We start from the raw sequence: 17,659 nt of genomic DNA on the forward strand, positions 1-17,659 counted from the left end.
ACTAAAGATGTCATTTCAGTACCATAAACATTTACTGCAATATGTTCACTTTTAAACTTGCTGTGTTATATATTCACCACATTTCCTCCTACAGAGAAAATTTAGTGTTCAAGTTAAGCTAAATTCTGCCCTCACATATGGCCATGCTTGGGTCTATAGGGCCACAGGTTACAACCAGGTCACAAACAGATTGCAACTTGTGATAATTGAGCTGAAGCCAAGGAATTATGCCTGGGCAGGAGAGTGAGGATGAAAGGACAAGCCAGGAGGTAGGACCAAATAACTACCAAAGGATACAGGAACATGCCAAAGCTCAGGGAAAATGTGTTACTTTGGCTTAGTGGATTCACTGTCTGGCATGAATGGGTGGTGTCAGTCTAGGCCCTTTTAAACTTGCTGTTTTGGTCTGAGGCCATTATAAAACTAATGCTCAGTGTCATTTCCCTTTCTGTGTGGAAATGGAGTCATATGAGCTTTGTTCTGTGCATAAATTCAAGTTCAATGTGTTACTATTAGTATCTTAACTTGGGACTATGAGATCACATTACCTTGCATGTTCCCACTCAACCACTTTGGAATTGGCACTGCTACAGGTGCCACATGATAAACGTTCTGCATTTGTAAGAACCTGATCGTTTACTGTTGCGGCACTTTGGAAGTCCCTGCCGAATGATATCAAGCAGGCACCTTCACTCTATTCTTTTCAATGCCTGCTAAAAACATTATTGTTTAAACAAGCTTGCCTAGATGCTTAGGAAGGTGATGCTTAGAAAGTTGATCTGAATTTTAACCTGTTTGGTATTTTAACTATTTGTATTGTAATTTTTTCTTGATAATTCTACTTTTTTATATTTTTTTTGTAAACTGCTTTGAGGGTTTGTTTGTTTTTTACAATCAAGCAGTGTATAAATTTTATGAAATGAAATGAAATAAATTCAACCAAGAAGCAAAACACATCACTTGTTTTGGCTTGATATCTGGTGTAGATGAAATCCCTGTTTCTTGCTTCCTTACATGTCGAACTTTTGAGGTACCCTACAATGTGGTAGACATGGAACTGTTTGCCTTATGTTATCATATGTATGAATAATAATTATAATAATACCACACCCATCTGGCTGGGTTTCCCCAGCCATTCTGGGTGGCTTATAGCAAATCTAAAAACATAATAAAAACCTCACTATGGTTCTTAACCATCCTAGGATGGTTTCATTTCCTATTTGAAATTGTAACATTGGAGGTACATAAGTATTTTATTTCTTAACATGAGAATATCTTCATTTTTGAAGGAATGAAATTGGTCATATTTGTAGTGAGAAGGATAAGACAGTAACAAGGATAACATTTTTTTTGTTGTCCAAATAATACAATATTTTAAGACTAATACTGTATAAGCTTAATAAATTATTGCTCTAGCATAGGAAAGAAGCTCAGATTTTGGAATATACCATTATGACTTCTGAATTTGTGTGTGTGTACTGTTATTTTGCCTTTGTTAAGCAGAAGTACTAAAGCCAGGCAAGGTGTGCTAAATAATATGTATAATTCATTCCATTGCACTGGGTTTTATAATTCTTGAGGATTAATTATCTGACAACATGTTAGTTTGCTCCACTGCTTCCATCTCTGGAAAAGGTGGATGCATCATTAAAACTGTATAGATAATTAGTTTCACCAGCCTGCTTTTGTTTGTGTGTTTATATTATTATTCAGTGCAGCGTGTAATATAGGTAAGTTTAATAAGGTGGTTCTTGGGGGGGGAAGCCCTCCTCAGTGTATGTTCATGTTTTATTGCAAATGTGTTGTGTTTTTAAGGTAAACTTCATGTTTTGAAGTTGGTGGGCTCTCTGAATACTTAATTTGTTTATAAGCATGCTTTATCTACCTCCACAGTCAATACTATTCCTATTGGGGGAATAGTACAAATAGCACAATACTCATTGCAGAGTTGTGTGCCACATCTGAGCTGAAAGATCTTTCAACACTTCCATAACCCCAGAGACCTTTGAAATAATTCAGAGGCTTCCTGGGGTGTCTCTCTCCACAGTGCTAGAAAGACTGAAGGGAGGCTGGTCAGCACAGAAGTGACACATGACTCTGATCTGTTTTGACCTAAGCTGAACTACTTTCCTGAGCAAGACTGTAGTGTAGTGTTGTGTAGCCCAGTGAATAGCCCAGAGCACCAGTGAATATGAAGCCACTTCTAAGATGGCTGTCTAGTGACCTCCTCAGTAATTACAGTGCTGAGGGGAGGGATATCTCTTGTGGCTCCTTTCCAGATAGAACTGTGAAGGCTGAGGACCAGCTGGCCATTGAGTTTAGAAGTTCACACTGCGCTGCCTGACAGATCAGTAGTATGCAAGTGCCATTTCTGAGCTGGCCAGGTTATGGGAGGGCAGGGGGCATTATGCGGTATATGAAATGCTGTTTTAGAAGAAGTGCAAAATATAAAGCGATATTAACCACAAGTATGACATGTATCCATCATGAACAAATGTTGTTGTTTAGTCGTTTAGTCATGTCTGACTCTTCGTGACCCCATGAACCAGAGCACGCCAGGCACTCCTGTCTTGCAGTTTGGTCAAACTCATGTTCGTAGCTTCGAGAACACTGTCCAACCATCTTGTCCTCTGTCGTCCCCTTCTCCTTGTGCCCTCCATCTTTCCCAACATCAGGGTCTTTTCCAGGGAGTCTTCTCTTCTTATGAGGTGGCCAAAGTATTGGAGCCTCAGCTTCAGGTTCTGTCCTTCCAGTGAGCACTCGGGGCTGATTTCCTTCAGAATGGAAAGGATCTTCTTGCAGTCCACGGGACTCTCAAATATACCCACACAAACAAATGTACCCACACAAAGATTAGCTCCCATGTTCGCATCTTAATACTACATCACATACTTCACATCCTCTCCTTACTGTACTGTAGTTGGTTTCTTTTCCATCTTCAGTTGATATTTCTGAGAGGGATTCAAGAAACCTGCCAAGTTGGCAAAAGTTTTCAGCTTATCCAAAGGGGGGTTTAAAGGTTAGCATCTGCCCTCTAAAAACCAGATTGGGAAATGTCAGTTCAAATTGGCTAACATCTGTCTCATGAAAACTTTCTTGGAATAACTTTAGGTTTTGTAGCTCACCCTTCAAAATAAATCTATAGAATAAGCCCATAGCTATTAAAATAACAACAGTAAGTGCATGGATAGAGGAGGAGTGATGTGAAGATGAAACTACCAGGCATGGAATGTCTTACCCCAGTGAAAAGGAAAACTCTTTTTACACATTGCTTTATGTATAATAACCGGTAAAGTGCCCCAGCTCATCCATTTGTACCAGCAGGTTATAATATAATAATAATTTATTATTTATTCCCCAGCCACTCTGGGCAGCTTCCAACCGAATATTAAAAACAGTTCAGCATCAAACATTAAAAACTTCCCTAAACAGGGCCACCTTCAATTGTCTTCTAAAAGTAAAATACAGTAGTTGCTTATTGCCTTGACATCTGCTGGGAGGGCATTCCACAAGGCGGGCGCCACTACCGAGAAGGCCCTCTGTCTGGTTCCCTGTAACCTCACTTCTTGCAATGAGGGAACTGCCAGAAGGCTCTCGGTGCTGGATTTCAGTGTCCAGGCTGAATGATGAGGGTGGAGACGCTCCTTCAGGTATACAGGACCGAGGTTGTTGTTGTGGAGTTCCCCTTTGAGCATTCCTCATTCAGGATGGGAGGTGTTTGTGTCACTGCCCAGCTTTGTGAAAAACACTCTGGCCATGCTTGTGTTTGGAGTGTTACTATGGAGTGTCACTATGGACTTACAAAGAAAGACTGTACAAATTGGATTTCATCCCTGAGAACAGCATTCTATTTTTCTGGAACACTAACAACAGAAAGGTGAGAGTAAGCAAGACAGAAGAACCTTCCTATTGAGTAACAGAATTGATCAGCCCACAACATATATAACCAGGCGTACTCAGGACTAGGAAGGGTTGCTCCAGACAAGTGCAGTTGAACATTTCTGAGTTTTTCCTGTCTCTTCATCACCTAAAAAGGGGTTTATATTGTTAGTTCCATAAACCCTAAGAATCATAGTTTTGAACAAATTGAATAGCTGTGAAACCAACTTCCAATGGTTCCCCCACCTCTCTGAATATTGCCTCTGTCAACTTCAGCCCGATGAACTTCAAAGCAAGAGGAATTAATTTACTGAAGCCCACAAACTAATAATTATGAGCAACACATCGAGTCACAAAAGCAGGACCAATATTTGCTAGTGAGTTCACTCCTGAATCCAAGATACATGTTTTTAATCTTTCTTGGAAATTTCAAATGTGTAACATATGGACAGAACCCTCCTGTGAAGCAGTAGAACTTTTGGACCTTGTCAAGTACTTCTTGAGTTTAATGGATTGGAGGCAGCTGAGAATAACTATATCACACCTTTTAGAGCAGACCAGACACTGAACTGCTTAGATCTGTGTGTTCTCTTCATGGTCCTTTATTTACTCCATGTTCTTCCTGTTGTTAATCTTTGTTCTGTGTCATCCCTGATTTACAGGTCTTTTCCTATGACCTTTTTTCACCTATAGGGCTTGTCTGCTGTCAAGATATGCTGCTTTGATTAATTGCATTTCCTGCTCAACTTTGGTTGGCTTCACTCTCATCTTTACTTGTTAACCTTTGCAAGCTTTTATTGTGAACTTTTATGTGCTTTAACCTTTTCTTTATTGACTATCTCACCCTACCAGTACAGCCTCAGTGCTCTTTTCTGTTTGGTGTTTTTTTTAAAAAAAAAATTCCTTGTATAGCTCCTGGCTTTCCCCCCTATCATTGTAGCAGTATAGCACTGGTATAATTGTGTTCCCACAACAGTGTAAGTGGGAAAATTCCAACTGGAACTTTTTTATTTTGGGTGCTTGATGACATTACCAGCTGCACTGGTTCCCGGTGGAGTACAGGATCAGGTTTAAGGTGCTGGTTTTTACCTTTAAAGCCCTATGCGGCTTGGGACCCTCGTACCTACGGGACCGCCTCTCCTGGTATGCCCCTCAGAAGACCTTAAGGTCCACAAACAACAATATTCTGGAGATGCCGAGCCATAAGGTGGCTAGATTGGCCTCTACTAGGGCCAGGGCCTTTTCAGTATTGGCACCAACTTGGTGGAACGCTCTTTCACAGGAGACCAGGGCCCTGCGGGATTTGTCATCTTTCCGCAGGGCCTGCAAGACAGAGCTGTTCCGCCTGGCCTTTGGGTTGGACTTAGTCTGACCCCTGTGTTTTCCTCCCTCATGGCTTGGATTTATGGACTACTTAAAATGAGGCTGCATTTTAAATTTTTATATTTTAATACTGTATTTTAATCTGTATTTTAATTAATTCCTTTTTTATGTTTTATTGTAATTTTATTGGTGTGAGCCGCCCTGAGCCCGGTTTGACTGGGGAGGGCGGGGTATAATAAAAAATTATTATTATTATTATTATTATTATTATTATTATTATTATTATTATTATGGGACTTGGAAAATTCTTTCACACGCCAATGGTGAATATGCAGGCAAATGGACTGCGGCCACAAAGCTTCCCTCTGCTAAATCTATGCTAATATGAGTTTTTGTGGCAACATAAGTCGTACCCCAAACTATGAGTAATTAGAGTTTTCCAGTCTAATCATGGTTAGCATGAAGGGACAGGCAGTGTACATGGGCAAATGTCTCATGCATTGACTAAGATGAGGTATGATCCAGACACAGTCTCACTTACAGGCAGCAATCTTCAAATGCACTTTTCACAGTCACTGTGGCAGCTACCACTTCCTATTCTGGCCTTCGATCCATCCTTGCTTCCTTCCTTCCTTCCTTCCTTCCTTCCTTCCTTCCTTCCTTCCTTCCTTCCCTCAAGTGAATGAACCAATTGCATTTAAAATATATACAAGGGCCAACAACCTGGCACATATGCCACCCCTGTTCTATAGATATGGTAATATAGGAAGATGGTCACTCTGAAACCGACTGGGGTGAATGATCTGGTCTTTGCCCATGGGAGAAGCTGAAATTCAATATGAAAAGCAAGGAAGGTAGGCTGGAAGTGGAACTTGATCTCCTTTTTGATATGCAAACTTTTCCAGGCATAAGTTAGACAGATAATTCTGACGTTTGAAACAGTTTTGCAGCAGTCGCTGCGGCCCTCCAGATGTTTTGGCCTACAACTCCCATGATCCCTAGCTAACAGGACCAGTGTTCGGGGAAGATGGGAATTGTAGTCCAAAACATCTGGAGGCCGAAGTTTGGGGGTGCCTGCTCTAGCTAATAGCATCATTTTTGTTGGCCAGGGCAAAAAATGGATGCCCGAACCTTAAAGAACCAGTTGCAGCATCAGACCACCAGCAGGAGAGCGGGAACAGACATCGACCCAGACAAATAAAGAGATGAACTCTGACATATTTTTTCCTATACTCTGTGGCCTTTTACAGTGACTCTGCTGCCTCCTTATCGGGTCCTCCTTGTAGGGTTATCATCAGCCCCTGCCTAACTGTATCATCTTCCTTGGCCAGGAACATAACAGGAATGCTGCCTTGGGCAGCAGGCACACCATCAGCAAGGTTGCCACCCAAAAGGAAAGACCGCAGGGTGTTGTCTCTGTGAGGGTGACATAAAGACCACAGACTTTATTTTTCTGCCCCTTTAAATTTTTTATGTTTATTTTTGCCACACATGTAAAGCCGAATGTGGACAAGTTAAATGCATGTATTTAAGGTTCTTAAAGCAGCTTTAATGTCAAGACTAAATTTTGCCTATGTCATTAGAAATCCATTGACCTATTGACAGAATAATATTGTGCACCCATTGCCAGAGTAATTCATTAGCAATATGAATACCAGAAGAACCCAACTATGCATGTTTATTTTATCAAGGCGTTATAAAATAAACAAATAAAATAAATAAAAACTCTTTTTCTAGGATGTGCGACACAGGAGAAGGGCTGTTCACCTTTCAGACAAGAGAAGGCGAGATGATCTATCAGAAAGTCCATTCTGCAACGCTGGCAATAGCTGAACAACATGAAAGATTGATGATGGAGATGGAACAAAAAGCACGGGTAAGGATCTTACTCCAATATTGCAAAAGGCATTTGCTGCATTAGGAAGGGAATAATTGTGAAATTAATTAAAAAACAAAATCAGACTTCTTTAAGAAACTTAATACCCATGGATACGTTAACATGATTCTGAAAAATGGATTAGTTATGAAACATTACCGGTAGTTATTTTAGGCCATATGTTCCCTCAGAGTCTATATTTAATACACAGCCCTGATAGGTAGATGGAACAACCGCCAAGGTGTTATTTTTCTGAATGTGGTGTCCATGTGAGTATACATCCTCTTTTCCCTAATGCCAATCATTAACCATACCACATTGCAAGCTGCTTTTGGAGCCTTCCAAGTTTAAATAGTAGTTGGATTGTGGCATGGTATTTTTTTTAAAAGGAACAAGATGTGCTCTTTTCTGGAATATGTCCAGTGATGTCATTCCATGAATATATTTGCTTTCAAGAATTCCAGTATATGCTCTTCTGTTTGGTAGATGAAGCCTGCCTTTATTGAAGCAAAACCAATTAAGCTTATTACAAAGGCATCGTAAAGGTTAATATATGTCATCATACAGTGATCAGAAGACTACATTTGCCTAGGTGCCACAAGACAATCTTCATTCTCTCCCCCTTTATTTGAACTTACCTTGTTTAGCAACATAAATATTTGACTGTTAATATACACATGAACAAACTCTGGTTTTTACTCTTTAAAAAAAACACCTCACATTTTGAGAGCATATTATTATGGGGAAAGCTTTGAAGTCATGAAGAATTCCTATCATAGCATTCTAAATCATTTTGTCCTTTGCTTAGGCCACTTTCTTTGGTGCAACAGGCAGCCTTGCAGCAAATTGAGAGCATGCAATGTTTCTATGGTTGACTCACACAGGCATGTTCCTTCCCACTAACTTGAACTGAGTGCATTAATTTTTAGGCAACAAGATGTTCAAAGGAAGAGCCCGTTTAGGGGAAAGTCAATACATTTGATTTATTTTAATTTTCCTTTTTCATTTTAGGATATTATTTAAAAGGACCGTGGTAGAAGAATAATATATATCAAACATTGATATATATTATTTAGAAAAGCATGGAGGCGGTTTAGAAATAAATGGAATTCTAAACAATCTGACATTAAAGATAAACCTTTCTCCCCCTAGGATTTTGGGTTATAACGGCAGAATGCAATTCATTTGTTTTACCTTTGACACAGGGCCACAGTTGTGGCCCAATTATACTTGGTATTTATTTATCAACAGTATGTGGGGTTTTTTCTTTCCTATATTTATCTTATCTTTATCTTCAGTTGTCACTTTTTGTGTAATTTGGTGAATATTATTTATTTATTTATTTAAATGACAGTTGAGTCGAGCAATTGGGAAGTGCAGGCAATCTAGTCTCTGGTTTGTTAGTTCATCTGATGTTCTAGTGTCTTGCCTTTAGGTTTCCTATCCCAATTACGAGCTGTGGATTAATTTATTTTAAATGAAAGCTGAGATCCTTAGTGAGGGTTGCAGGCAATGCAAAAGTGTCTTTTGTGCTACAGTAGAAAGCTGCATGGAACACACTTGTTCTGTGTATCCTTTTTCTGACCTAAGGCTTCCTCTTGATGTGATAAAAACTGAAGGAGCCACTAGGAAAAGCACTAGGCTAAGATGATTATATTTTCAGGAAACATAGGCCTGCCTTAAAGCCCTTTCTCCTTCTCTTTGAAGATTTGAAGCTGACTAGAGGAAATGCTCTCTGAACATGCTCAATGATGTGTCCCCCCCCCCAAAAAAATGAAGCCCTGGATATTTAGACTACAATCTTATACTATGGGAATCAGGTACATTGAACTCAATGGGGCTGAAAAGACATGCATTGGATTGTCCTGTTTAAATAGACCAACAAAATAAACAAGCCCATATAGATTATATGGGGAGTGACTATTTGTCACTGTCACCCCATACCACAACTTTTTTGTTTGTATCCCCCACTTCATGACTGGCTTGTAATGAAAGATGTTTGTTCCAGCAAGCATTCACACTGTCAGAATCCATTTCCATATAAGTGGCTAAAGGGCAAGTTTCCAATGAGATGGAGTGGCTGAGAGGGCAGTCCCATTGCGCAGTTTGTAATTCAGATGGAATCACATTGACAAGATAGCATGAGTGCTTAACTTCACTCTCTCTCTCTTCCTTTTCCTCATAGTTGTCTTCTTTGTAACTGGCTTTGTTCCTGTTGTGTGGAATAATAGCAGAAATTGTAGTAATGTTAGGTTTGAAAGGAAGCCTGCTGTTTCCCCCCTGTAAAATCTGCTATCGGATAATTTCTGCAATGTTCTCCATAAATGCCCAACTCTTGTCTATGTGTACTACATAATTTGTGAGAAGGAAAACATGTGTGAAGTGGTTCTCTCCATGGTTTCAGGTACATCTTTTATTCTGAAACAGAATGGCACAATGACACTGTTATAAGGATTGTAGAATTTAAAAACTAGCAGTGTTCCTTTTAAGAAGCATATACTAGCCTAACATCTATGGACTGAAAAGGACTTAAATATTTCATCATGTAGGTGTAACATTTAGGGCAATAATATGGTGTATCCATTATTAAAAGCCATGGCAAGGGAAGGCAGGTATTTCTAACTCATTTTGCCAACTTCCACTCCCAAGCTTATGTAGTTTTTTTAATATAGTACTGTTTCTTTAAAAGTATACAATTCATTAACGTGCTACTGTCATTTTAAATAGAATTTATTTTACTAAGAAAGTTTTTCAGAAGCAGTTAGTTAACCTATTAAAACTCTTTTGCCAGGTGACCTTCTTATTTGCTCCACTCCAATTAGGCCTCAACAAGGACTCTTGTTGAAGTTTCAACCCTTACTAACCTATTTTGTAAGAATATTCATCTGGTTCTCTTTCCAGACATCAGAGCCTCACATTCCAAACTGCCTCTCACTTCTTGACCCTTGGTGCTTATACATAGGTTTTCCCTTTGGCTCTTTAACCTGAACTGGCCACCAAGCCACCCTGCATTCTTTTCAGATCCTCAACTTCTGCTGTCATCTTCTTGTGACTATCCACCATGAGCACTAAGCAGCAACCAACATAGACTGACCAGCACTCAGCTATATGTTCCATTCCGGCACCTTTAGTTCAGGCTCGACCAACCACAGTGTCTAACTGAATCTTCTAAACTTGCAACCACATATCAGAAAATGCATACTTTCTAGTCTCCTTTTGCATACTGAGAGTCCAATCTCCAACCCCCACCTCAGCTCTCAGTTAAAGTTCCTCAGTGACAGTTAAACCAACTGTCACTTGACCAAACAGAAGACCAATAAAAATGGCAGAATGCATTAAAGTACCATTCAATTAATCAGGATTTCTTCATAAAGCCTATGGAATCTATGCTCAGAATATTGAAGGTGCACTTCATTGAACTAAAGACAGTCAAAGTCCCATGTGCAAACATTATTTCTGTGGCCAGGTACAAGTCACTGGAATCTGTAATATGCAAACTGGGAGCCAGGTGCATAGGTGACTTTTATCTCCCCCTTTTCTGTGGCATGGATTTTCTGGTTTCCTTCTCTGAATAACTAAGTTCTTTCTGCACTGATGCTAATCATGACTCCTATCTAAACCAGTGTTTGAATCAGTGATTGCCAAACACCCCCTGCTCAGTCTTAGAATAAGACTTTCAAAACTAAACTTTCTGCCAAACTCCATCTTCCAAATGCAATACCGCCTCACACATCCACTCCCTGAGGGCTCGCCCACTCTTCCATTTGTCCCATGCCTAGAAAGCATGGATCTGAGCAGTTTTCCACTTGTTCCACTACTTTCCCCAGGAAAACCCACTCTCCCCCCCCCCCCGGGAAATTGGAGCAAAATGTCAATTGGAACTTAATTGACATTTGCTCCAATTTCCCTGGGGAAAGCAGTGGGAGAAGTAGAAAAAGTCCAGAATTTCTCACAAAGCTTCTGCCCTGGGCCTTTTTGCCCATTTTTGCTCCAGTGGTAGCAGCAGTGATAGGATAAGAGAGGACATTTCTCTTTTCCCTGCTTTCTCTAATGCCTTCCATGTTTTCATGACTTAGAACAAGTACTAGGATCACTGGCTAATGAAGGTTTCATAGAACTACCATGCTTTCCAGTATGTCTTAACATCAGCATACAACCAGCTCAGAATGCTATATATTAAGAGAGTTTGAGTTTGTGTGCATAAGGTTAGGAGGCAGGGGATGGTAGATGACAAGGGCAGAGGGAGTATTTAAGCCCCCTTCCCCCATTGCAATGTTGTCACATATTGAGCTGACTGTTATAAAATTGGGATTTGTCATCAGAGTTGTGCTTGAATAATATTTAGAGCCATAACAATCACATTCCATATGGGAAAGGGGGATGGAGAAGAATATCTTCCTGAGGTTGAATTCAGGTTTGGATTAGGCCATGATGACATATATTTGGCTGACACAACTACAGTTATCGGGCTACTTTTTAAGGCAACATGAATCTGTCATTTCATTTCATATAAATGGTGCAAGCTGGAGAAACAGGCAGATATGCCTAGATGTTATGTTATAAAATGCAGCAGCAAAAGATTGCAATAAATTTCACAAGCACTCCTTAGACACAAATGACTGGAAATAAATAAATCAAGGCCTAGGAAAGCTCAAGATGCTCACTTTTGATTTGTTTGTTTTACTTTTCAGAAACTATTTTTATTCTAATATTTCTACATTTGAACTCTAGCCTAGTTTCAGGTGCATTTCTACTCCACATTTCTTTGTGAGAGGCAACTGAGGCATTTGGGCAGACACAAAGTGTGCATGCACACGAAAGCTCATACCAAAATAAAAACTTAGTTGGTCTTTAAGGTGCTACTGAAGGAATTTTTTTATTTTACTTCGATCCAGACCAACACGGCTACCTACCTGTATCCAGGCCATATGTAAGCTCTTCTATATATATTGTGTCTAGATCTTAATCTACAATGGCATTCTTCCAACTGAAGTTGTCAGAAGTATGCCATAGCAACAGTATATCTGACAGTATAGCTACAGCAAAACAAAAAGTAACAACTCAAGCATTAGTTCCATCACTTCCTGTTGAGTACCATGCTGTTATGTTTTTGCGTGTAAACCAAAACCCATTGTGTAAATACATGTAACTAGTCCAGGCTAACTTAATAGGGCAGGGAACTGTTGCTGGTCAGATTTGGTTCTGAGATAGAATTCCCTCTTTCTCAAGATAAAGTCTTCCGCAGCTTCTTTTGAAGGTTCTTAGAAGATTTTGTTTTTCTTTCTTAGAAAAAGGTCTTTTGATCTCACATAACATTTAGATAATGTCTGAGATCAAATAGCCTTTTTCCAAGAGAAAAATGCAGCTCTTAAAACTTCAAAAGCCGCACTGGAGGTTGAGGTACTTTTTACTCATTTGAAGCGAAACCCAAAGGGCACCCATGAGCGGCACTCCCAGTACTCCTGTACTTTACAGTCCTCTCAATACAGGCTCTAATAAAAACTTGCAAGTGAGGTAAGCTATGTGAAAACATGTTGCAATACAGAAATACAAACCGATATCCATAAAACTGCAACATTAGATACATATTTTTTCCATTGGCAGAAACAGTGTATTGTGCTTGTTTGCATATCCTCCTTCTTACTGAAAATAAAATATTAAAAAATGAAGAGGCGGCATATATTTCAAAACTTTACGTTTGGCTTTTTATCAAATGTAATAAATGGAAACTTTTCAGGGTTGCTTGAACCAAAAGTAGTGGTCCAGTTCAACTCTGCATCCAGGCTGCTCCTAGGACACACCCTGCCTTCTTTTAAAAGTAAGGTTCACAAGATCAGCTGTTGAGCAGATTGGGGGTGAATTTGAGGTGGACTCATCTCAGAAAATGATCATTATTGAAACTGAAAATATAGCATAAGAAAAGGGCAAGGAAAATGGCAGCGATTGGTGCTGGTGCATCTTTCCTATGAGGAATATCTGGAGTATTTGGGACTCTTAGTTCCTGAGAAATAAAACGACAATAAGGTAGAATCATAGAATTGCAGAGCTGGAAAGAACCACAAGGGTAATCCAGTCCAACACCCTGTAATGCAGGAATCTTTTGCCCAACATGGGGCTCAAAACCTACAACCCTTAGATTATACATATCCCATTACTGAGCTACTGTATCCCAGTACTGTGTAGATCAAGAAAACTTTTTCTTCCACTCCCATGATGTTAGAACTGTGGGTCATTCCATGAAGCTGATTGGCTGGAATTAAGACAAAATATTCTTCACCCGGTGCATGTGTATGGAATTCATGACCACAAAGTGTGCTAATGGTCACTGCCTGAGATAGGTTTAAAAGAGAATTAAGAGTTGGAAAAACCCATGGACGATAGATCTGCTTTTAGACTTTTAGACATGAGGTTCTGCTTAAAGGTCTTAAGTTCAGAGGCTGTGTGCAGGGTGCAACTGCTATGCTGCTGTTGCTGCTGCTGCTGCTGCTGCTGTTGTTGTTGTTGTTGTTGTTGTTGTTGTTGTTATTGAATTTATATACTGCTCTATACCTGCAGGTCTCAGAGTGGTTCACCCTTAGTGATCTAGCAGAGTAGGCATAGTTGTTTCTTTGTTTTATGGATGTATACCTCACTCTTCAACAAGTTCCAAATACGACTTGAAAAATGGGTTAAAAATGCAGTAGAACATATTAAAACACCACAGTTTAAACGAGTAAGTGAAAAGCAGCACATAGAAATAAAACAAATTAATGAAAACAATTTGAAGAGATAAAACAGGTCAGATTTATTAAAATAATAATAGAAAGATGCTTGCCTGTCAACAGAATGATTTCAGAGTTTAGTGTGTCCCCTTCCCAATTTTATTCCTCATTCCTCATCCAGGAACTGTTTTGACTGAGATGACTTGACTTAAATTCTGCCTCAAATGAAATAGGCTCATTCAGATTACAAGTGAATTGTTCCCCCCCATTTTAATAAATATATCAAGTTTAAAAAAATGGGGGGCAATTAATAATAATAATAATAATAATAATAATAATAATAATAATAATATGAGTTGCAACTACAAACAAATTATTTTCTCCAGACTAGTAATTTTATGGGACTCTAATAGGATCTCTCTGGAGTAAGTATGTTGTTTGCAGAAATTATTTGTGTAATTATAAATATATTACCTAGGGAAATCAACAAGAATATATCTAAATTTGCAGCAATTCAATACTCATTAATGTAGTATTTTCTGTGGGCAGAAATGGGGAGGCAGGGAAGGAACACATTGTTGTGATGTTCAGAGAGTGCTGTACTGCGCGTCCCTTTCTGACATGTCCCTGTTGTCCTTTAATCATTATACAATAGCCGCAGTACAGGAGCCACATGAGAATTAATGCTGTTTTTCTGAATCATTACCTTCTAATGAGATTGCTGCTTGCAAACCCATGAACTCGGCACAGAACACTGCCTCTCAGAGCAGCTGGCTCCCAGTTCTGCTCAGCCCTATTCCCAAATCTGACCGAGTCTGATGGGGGCGGGGAGTTCTTTTCTTGTGACACCAAAAGAGTTGTCAAAGCGTTTTACTTCCACTCAGGATTTCACTTGCAATTTTGGAAGCAACTTCATATGGATTCATCATCAATGTACTTTCCTCCTATGTTTCAGTGGACTCTTCATTACTGCTGTGCACAATTAAAAGTAGTTAACTGTGAGTAAACTATGCTTAATTCACAACACTGTGTGTGATTATAGTGGTTTGAAACATGTAACACTGATGCGAATTGGGCAATAGAATTTATTGCATTTTATTCTTCTTTCAAGCTCCAGACCAGTTTGACTGAACCTATGACATTGCCCAAGTCAATCTCGCTTCCTCGTAGCGCATACTGGCATCACATCACTCGGCAGAACAGCGTGGGAGAAATCTACAGTTTACAAGGTAAGATACTTGAATATTAAAATGGTATGTCCATTAGCTTCTCTCACATTGAGCAAAACTCATGCAAACTGCTTTCATCTGCACTGGCGGTTTTCTTTCCATTTCACTTACTAAGGCTTGTCATCAAACTCAGTAGGGATGGTGAGATATGCTTCCCCACACACCACTCACACTACTTTTTTAATAAAGAAAACACACACCACCTCTTTCTAATGGTATATATTCTTACCAGAAATCTTGCATAGGTTGAGAAGTCAATTTGACAGTTCAGCTTTTAAACGGAATATATGTATAATGTGTGGCTTCTCTGTATCTAATAAGGAAGGGTTGTATGGAATTTCTCAGAGGAAACAATTTGCAGGTATGGAATTTCTCAGAGGAAACAATTTGCAGTTAGAGAAGATTTTATTTTGTTTAAACTGGCACATTCCCTATACATTTTGGCCATTTCCCAGTGAAAAATAAATAGGCAATTACTGCAGTGCCTTGTCAAGTATAGAAGAAATGGTGAGGGTTCTGCATGCAGGAGACGTACCTTTGACAAAAGCCTATTGCTTGTCCAGGAGTTGTACATTTGAAAGCACACTTTCTCTGACTGATAAAGAGACCATGCTGGTGGGAATGGTCTTCTGCAAGCAACTAGGCAAAAGAAACACTGCTAACTCTTCCAGGGAATGTGGTAGCCAGCCACTGGACCCAGAGATCATCCTCTCAGACTGAGGCCCTTCTCCATAGGAATGCTTGAAAAGTCATTAAGAAATATCTTGAATTCACCACTGTGTTGGTTGGACAGTAATCTGCTCTCGGTTGCTTCCTGGATTTATTTAAATTAAAATGGTCAACTCGTCAAAAGAAGGGTGCCCTATATACACAGTAACATCAATAATTCCTTCAATAATAACAAGTTCATGACTTTCTGGTGTGATGATTTGATTTGATGGTAGAACAGTTGAGGCGTCAGTGTCCTCAAACCTGGCTTAAAAATTCAACTTGTGAATGATTATTCATTCATGATGAATTTTTTAAAAAGCAGTCTCCAAATTCTCCCTAAGCTCTTGGCCCTGTATGACAGTGTTGTGATTCGTGTAGCAGTTGATGAAAATCTGTGCTCCAAAATGGAATCAGGAAGGGAGTGCATGATCCCATGGTTTGCTAAATATTCAAGAGTGTTATATCTGCACAGGGATATAAAGAGAATGTCACAGATAATCCTTTCATAGAATCATAGCTTCCATTTAATTTCACAAATTGGTTATGCCAACACAGAATTTAGTACTTTGCTCTGTTAATATACATGGTTGTAATATATATATATATATATATATATATATATATATATATATATATATATATATAAACAAACATCATTGGATAAAAGCCCACTCTACAACACAGTTTGGAGACTGATCAGTTACTGGCAATTCATGAAATACTCAATTTAAGCAGTCAGTTTGTTTACATCCTGTGTGCTCTCATTTGACTAGGCAAATCACTATGGTTCATGCACATTCTTTGTTCAATTCACATGAACTATGACAACGTACATATATATATGCTGAAGATATGTTTATGCAGTCAATTGTTAAACCAGTGACTAGTTTCAGAAAATATAGGACATATGGGTTATGTTGCTCAAAGGAGTACTTAACTGTTTTTGATAGTGTAGTGTTGTTGTTGTTTTTAAAAGATGTTCGTTTCCCTTTGAAAAATATTTTTTCCCTTAAATTAACCTCAGCAGGTGGCCAGCTTGTGAAATTGTTCAAAAGACAGCATGTATGTGTAAGGTAAAGCATGTGGTTTTACACCATGAATTCAACTGATCATGTAACCCGCTGCATTTTTGTAGAACAGACTGCTAAAGTAAACACACAATGTGAGCATCAAGGCAAGTTAGATTGTTTCATTTTCGCTTCTCTGCAACTCATTTGAAATAAAACAATATTTCCATTTGGTGAAGAGGATGCTGATTCCTTGGTTTGAAAATTGGCCAAGATGAATAATTTAAGCTGCAATACTATATATATTTACGTGGGACTATGCCCCATTGATCTGTAAAATACACAAATCCTCTTTAATTGTGTGTGTGTGTGTGTGTGTGTGTGTGTGTGTGTGTGTGTGTGTGTGTGTAAAGGAATGAAGCTCAAACTGATGATGAAAGGATTTAAGAGTTTGGCACAAGAAAGTGAATAAATATATCATAATGACATAGAAACACTAACAGGCCTAGCTCACCACTTGTATGTGCCAACGCCAGATATTTTATTATCCATTACATCAATCATGTAATTGCAACTTTTTTTCCTGCACAAGCAATTGTTCAAATGCAGCCCAAACATTTGTATAAGTACAATACATAGGCATGTATACATTTTATTTAATGGATAAATCTGTTAACTTGCCTTTTCTAGACAGGTTTAGGAGTTTTCCTGCAAACATTGAATGCATCATAGAGGTGCACTTGAATAATAATTAACCAGCTTGCATGCCATTTTCTTAAATGAGTGTAGTAATAAGCAGAAATAATCTTTCTTCATAGCTAGCTGTTCCACTCACTTGTTAGAGCCCTTCAATTTCCCACTTTGTGTTTAAAATCTGGTTGACTTTCTATGGCAGTACAATCATTTAGAATGCCAAAGTGGGTTGGGGTAAGG

General features: G+C 38.9%; 1 protein-coding gene across 2 annotated transcripts in view; it reads left to right on the plus strand.

The window, feature by feature from the left end:
- The window catches only part of DOK6 (docking protein 6), a 167,880-nt gene that overhangs the window by 121,939 nt on the left and 28,282 nt on the right, over positions 1-17,659 (plus strand). For both annotated transcript variants that reach the window (XM_035125322.2, XM_035125321.2), the window contains exons 6-7: positions 6,940-7,078; positions 14,891-15,008. In XM_035125322.2, coding sequence (XP_034981213.1) covers positions 6,940-7,078; positions 14,891-15,008 — 257 coding nt within the window. The remainder of the gene's footprint in view (positions 1-6,939; positions 7,079-14,890; positions 15,009-17,659) is intronic.

This window comes from Zootoca vivipara, chromosome 8, assembly GCF_963506605.1.
Source record: "Zootoca vivipara chromosome 8, rZooViv1.1, whole genome shotgun sequence".
Lineage (NCBI taxonomy): Eukaryota > Metazoa > Chordata > Lepidosauria > Squamata > Lacertidae > Zootoca > Zootoca vivipara.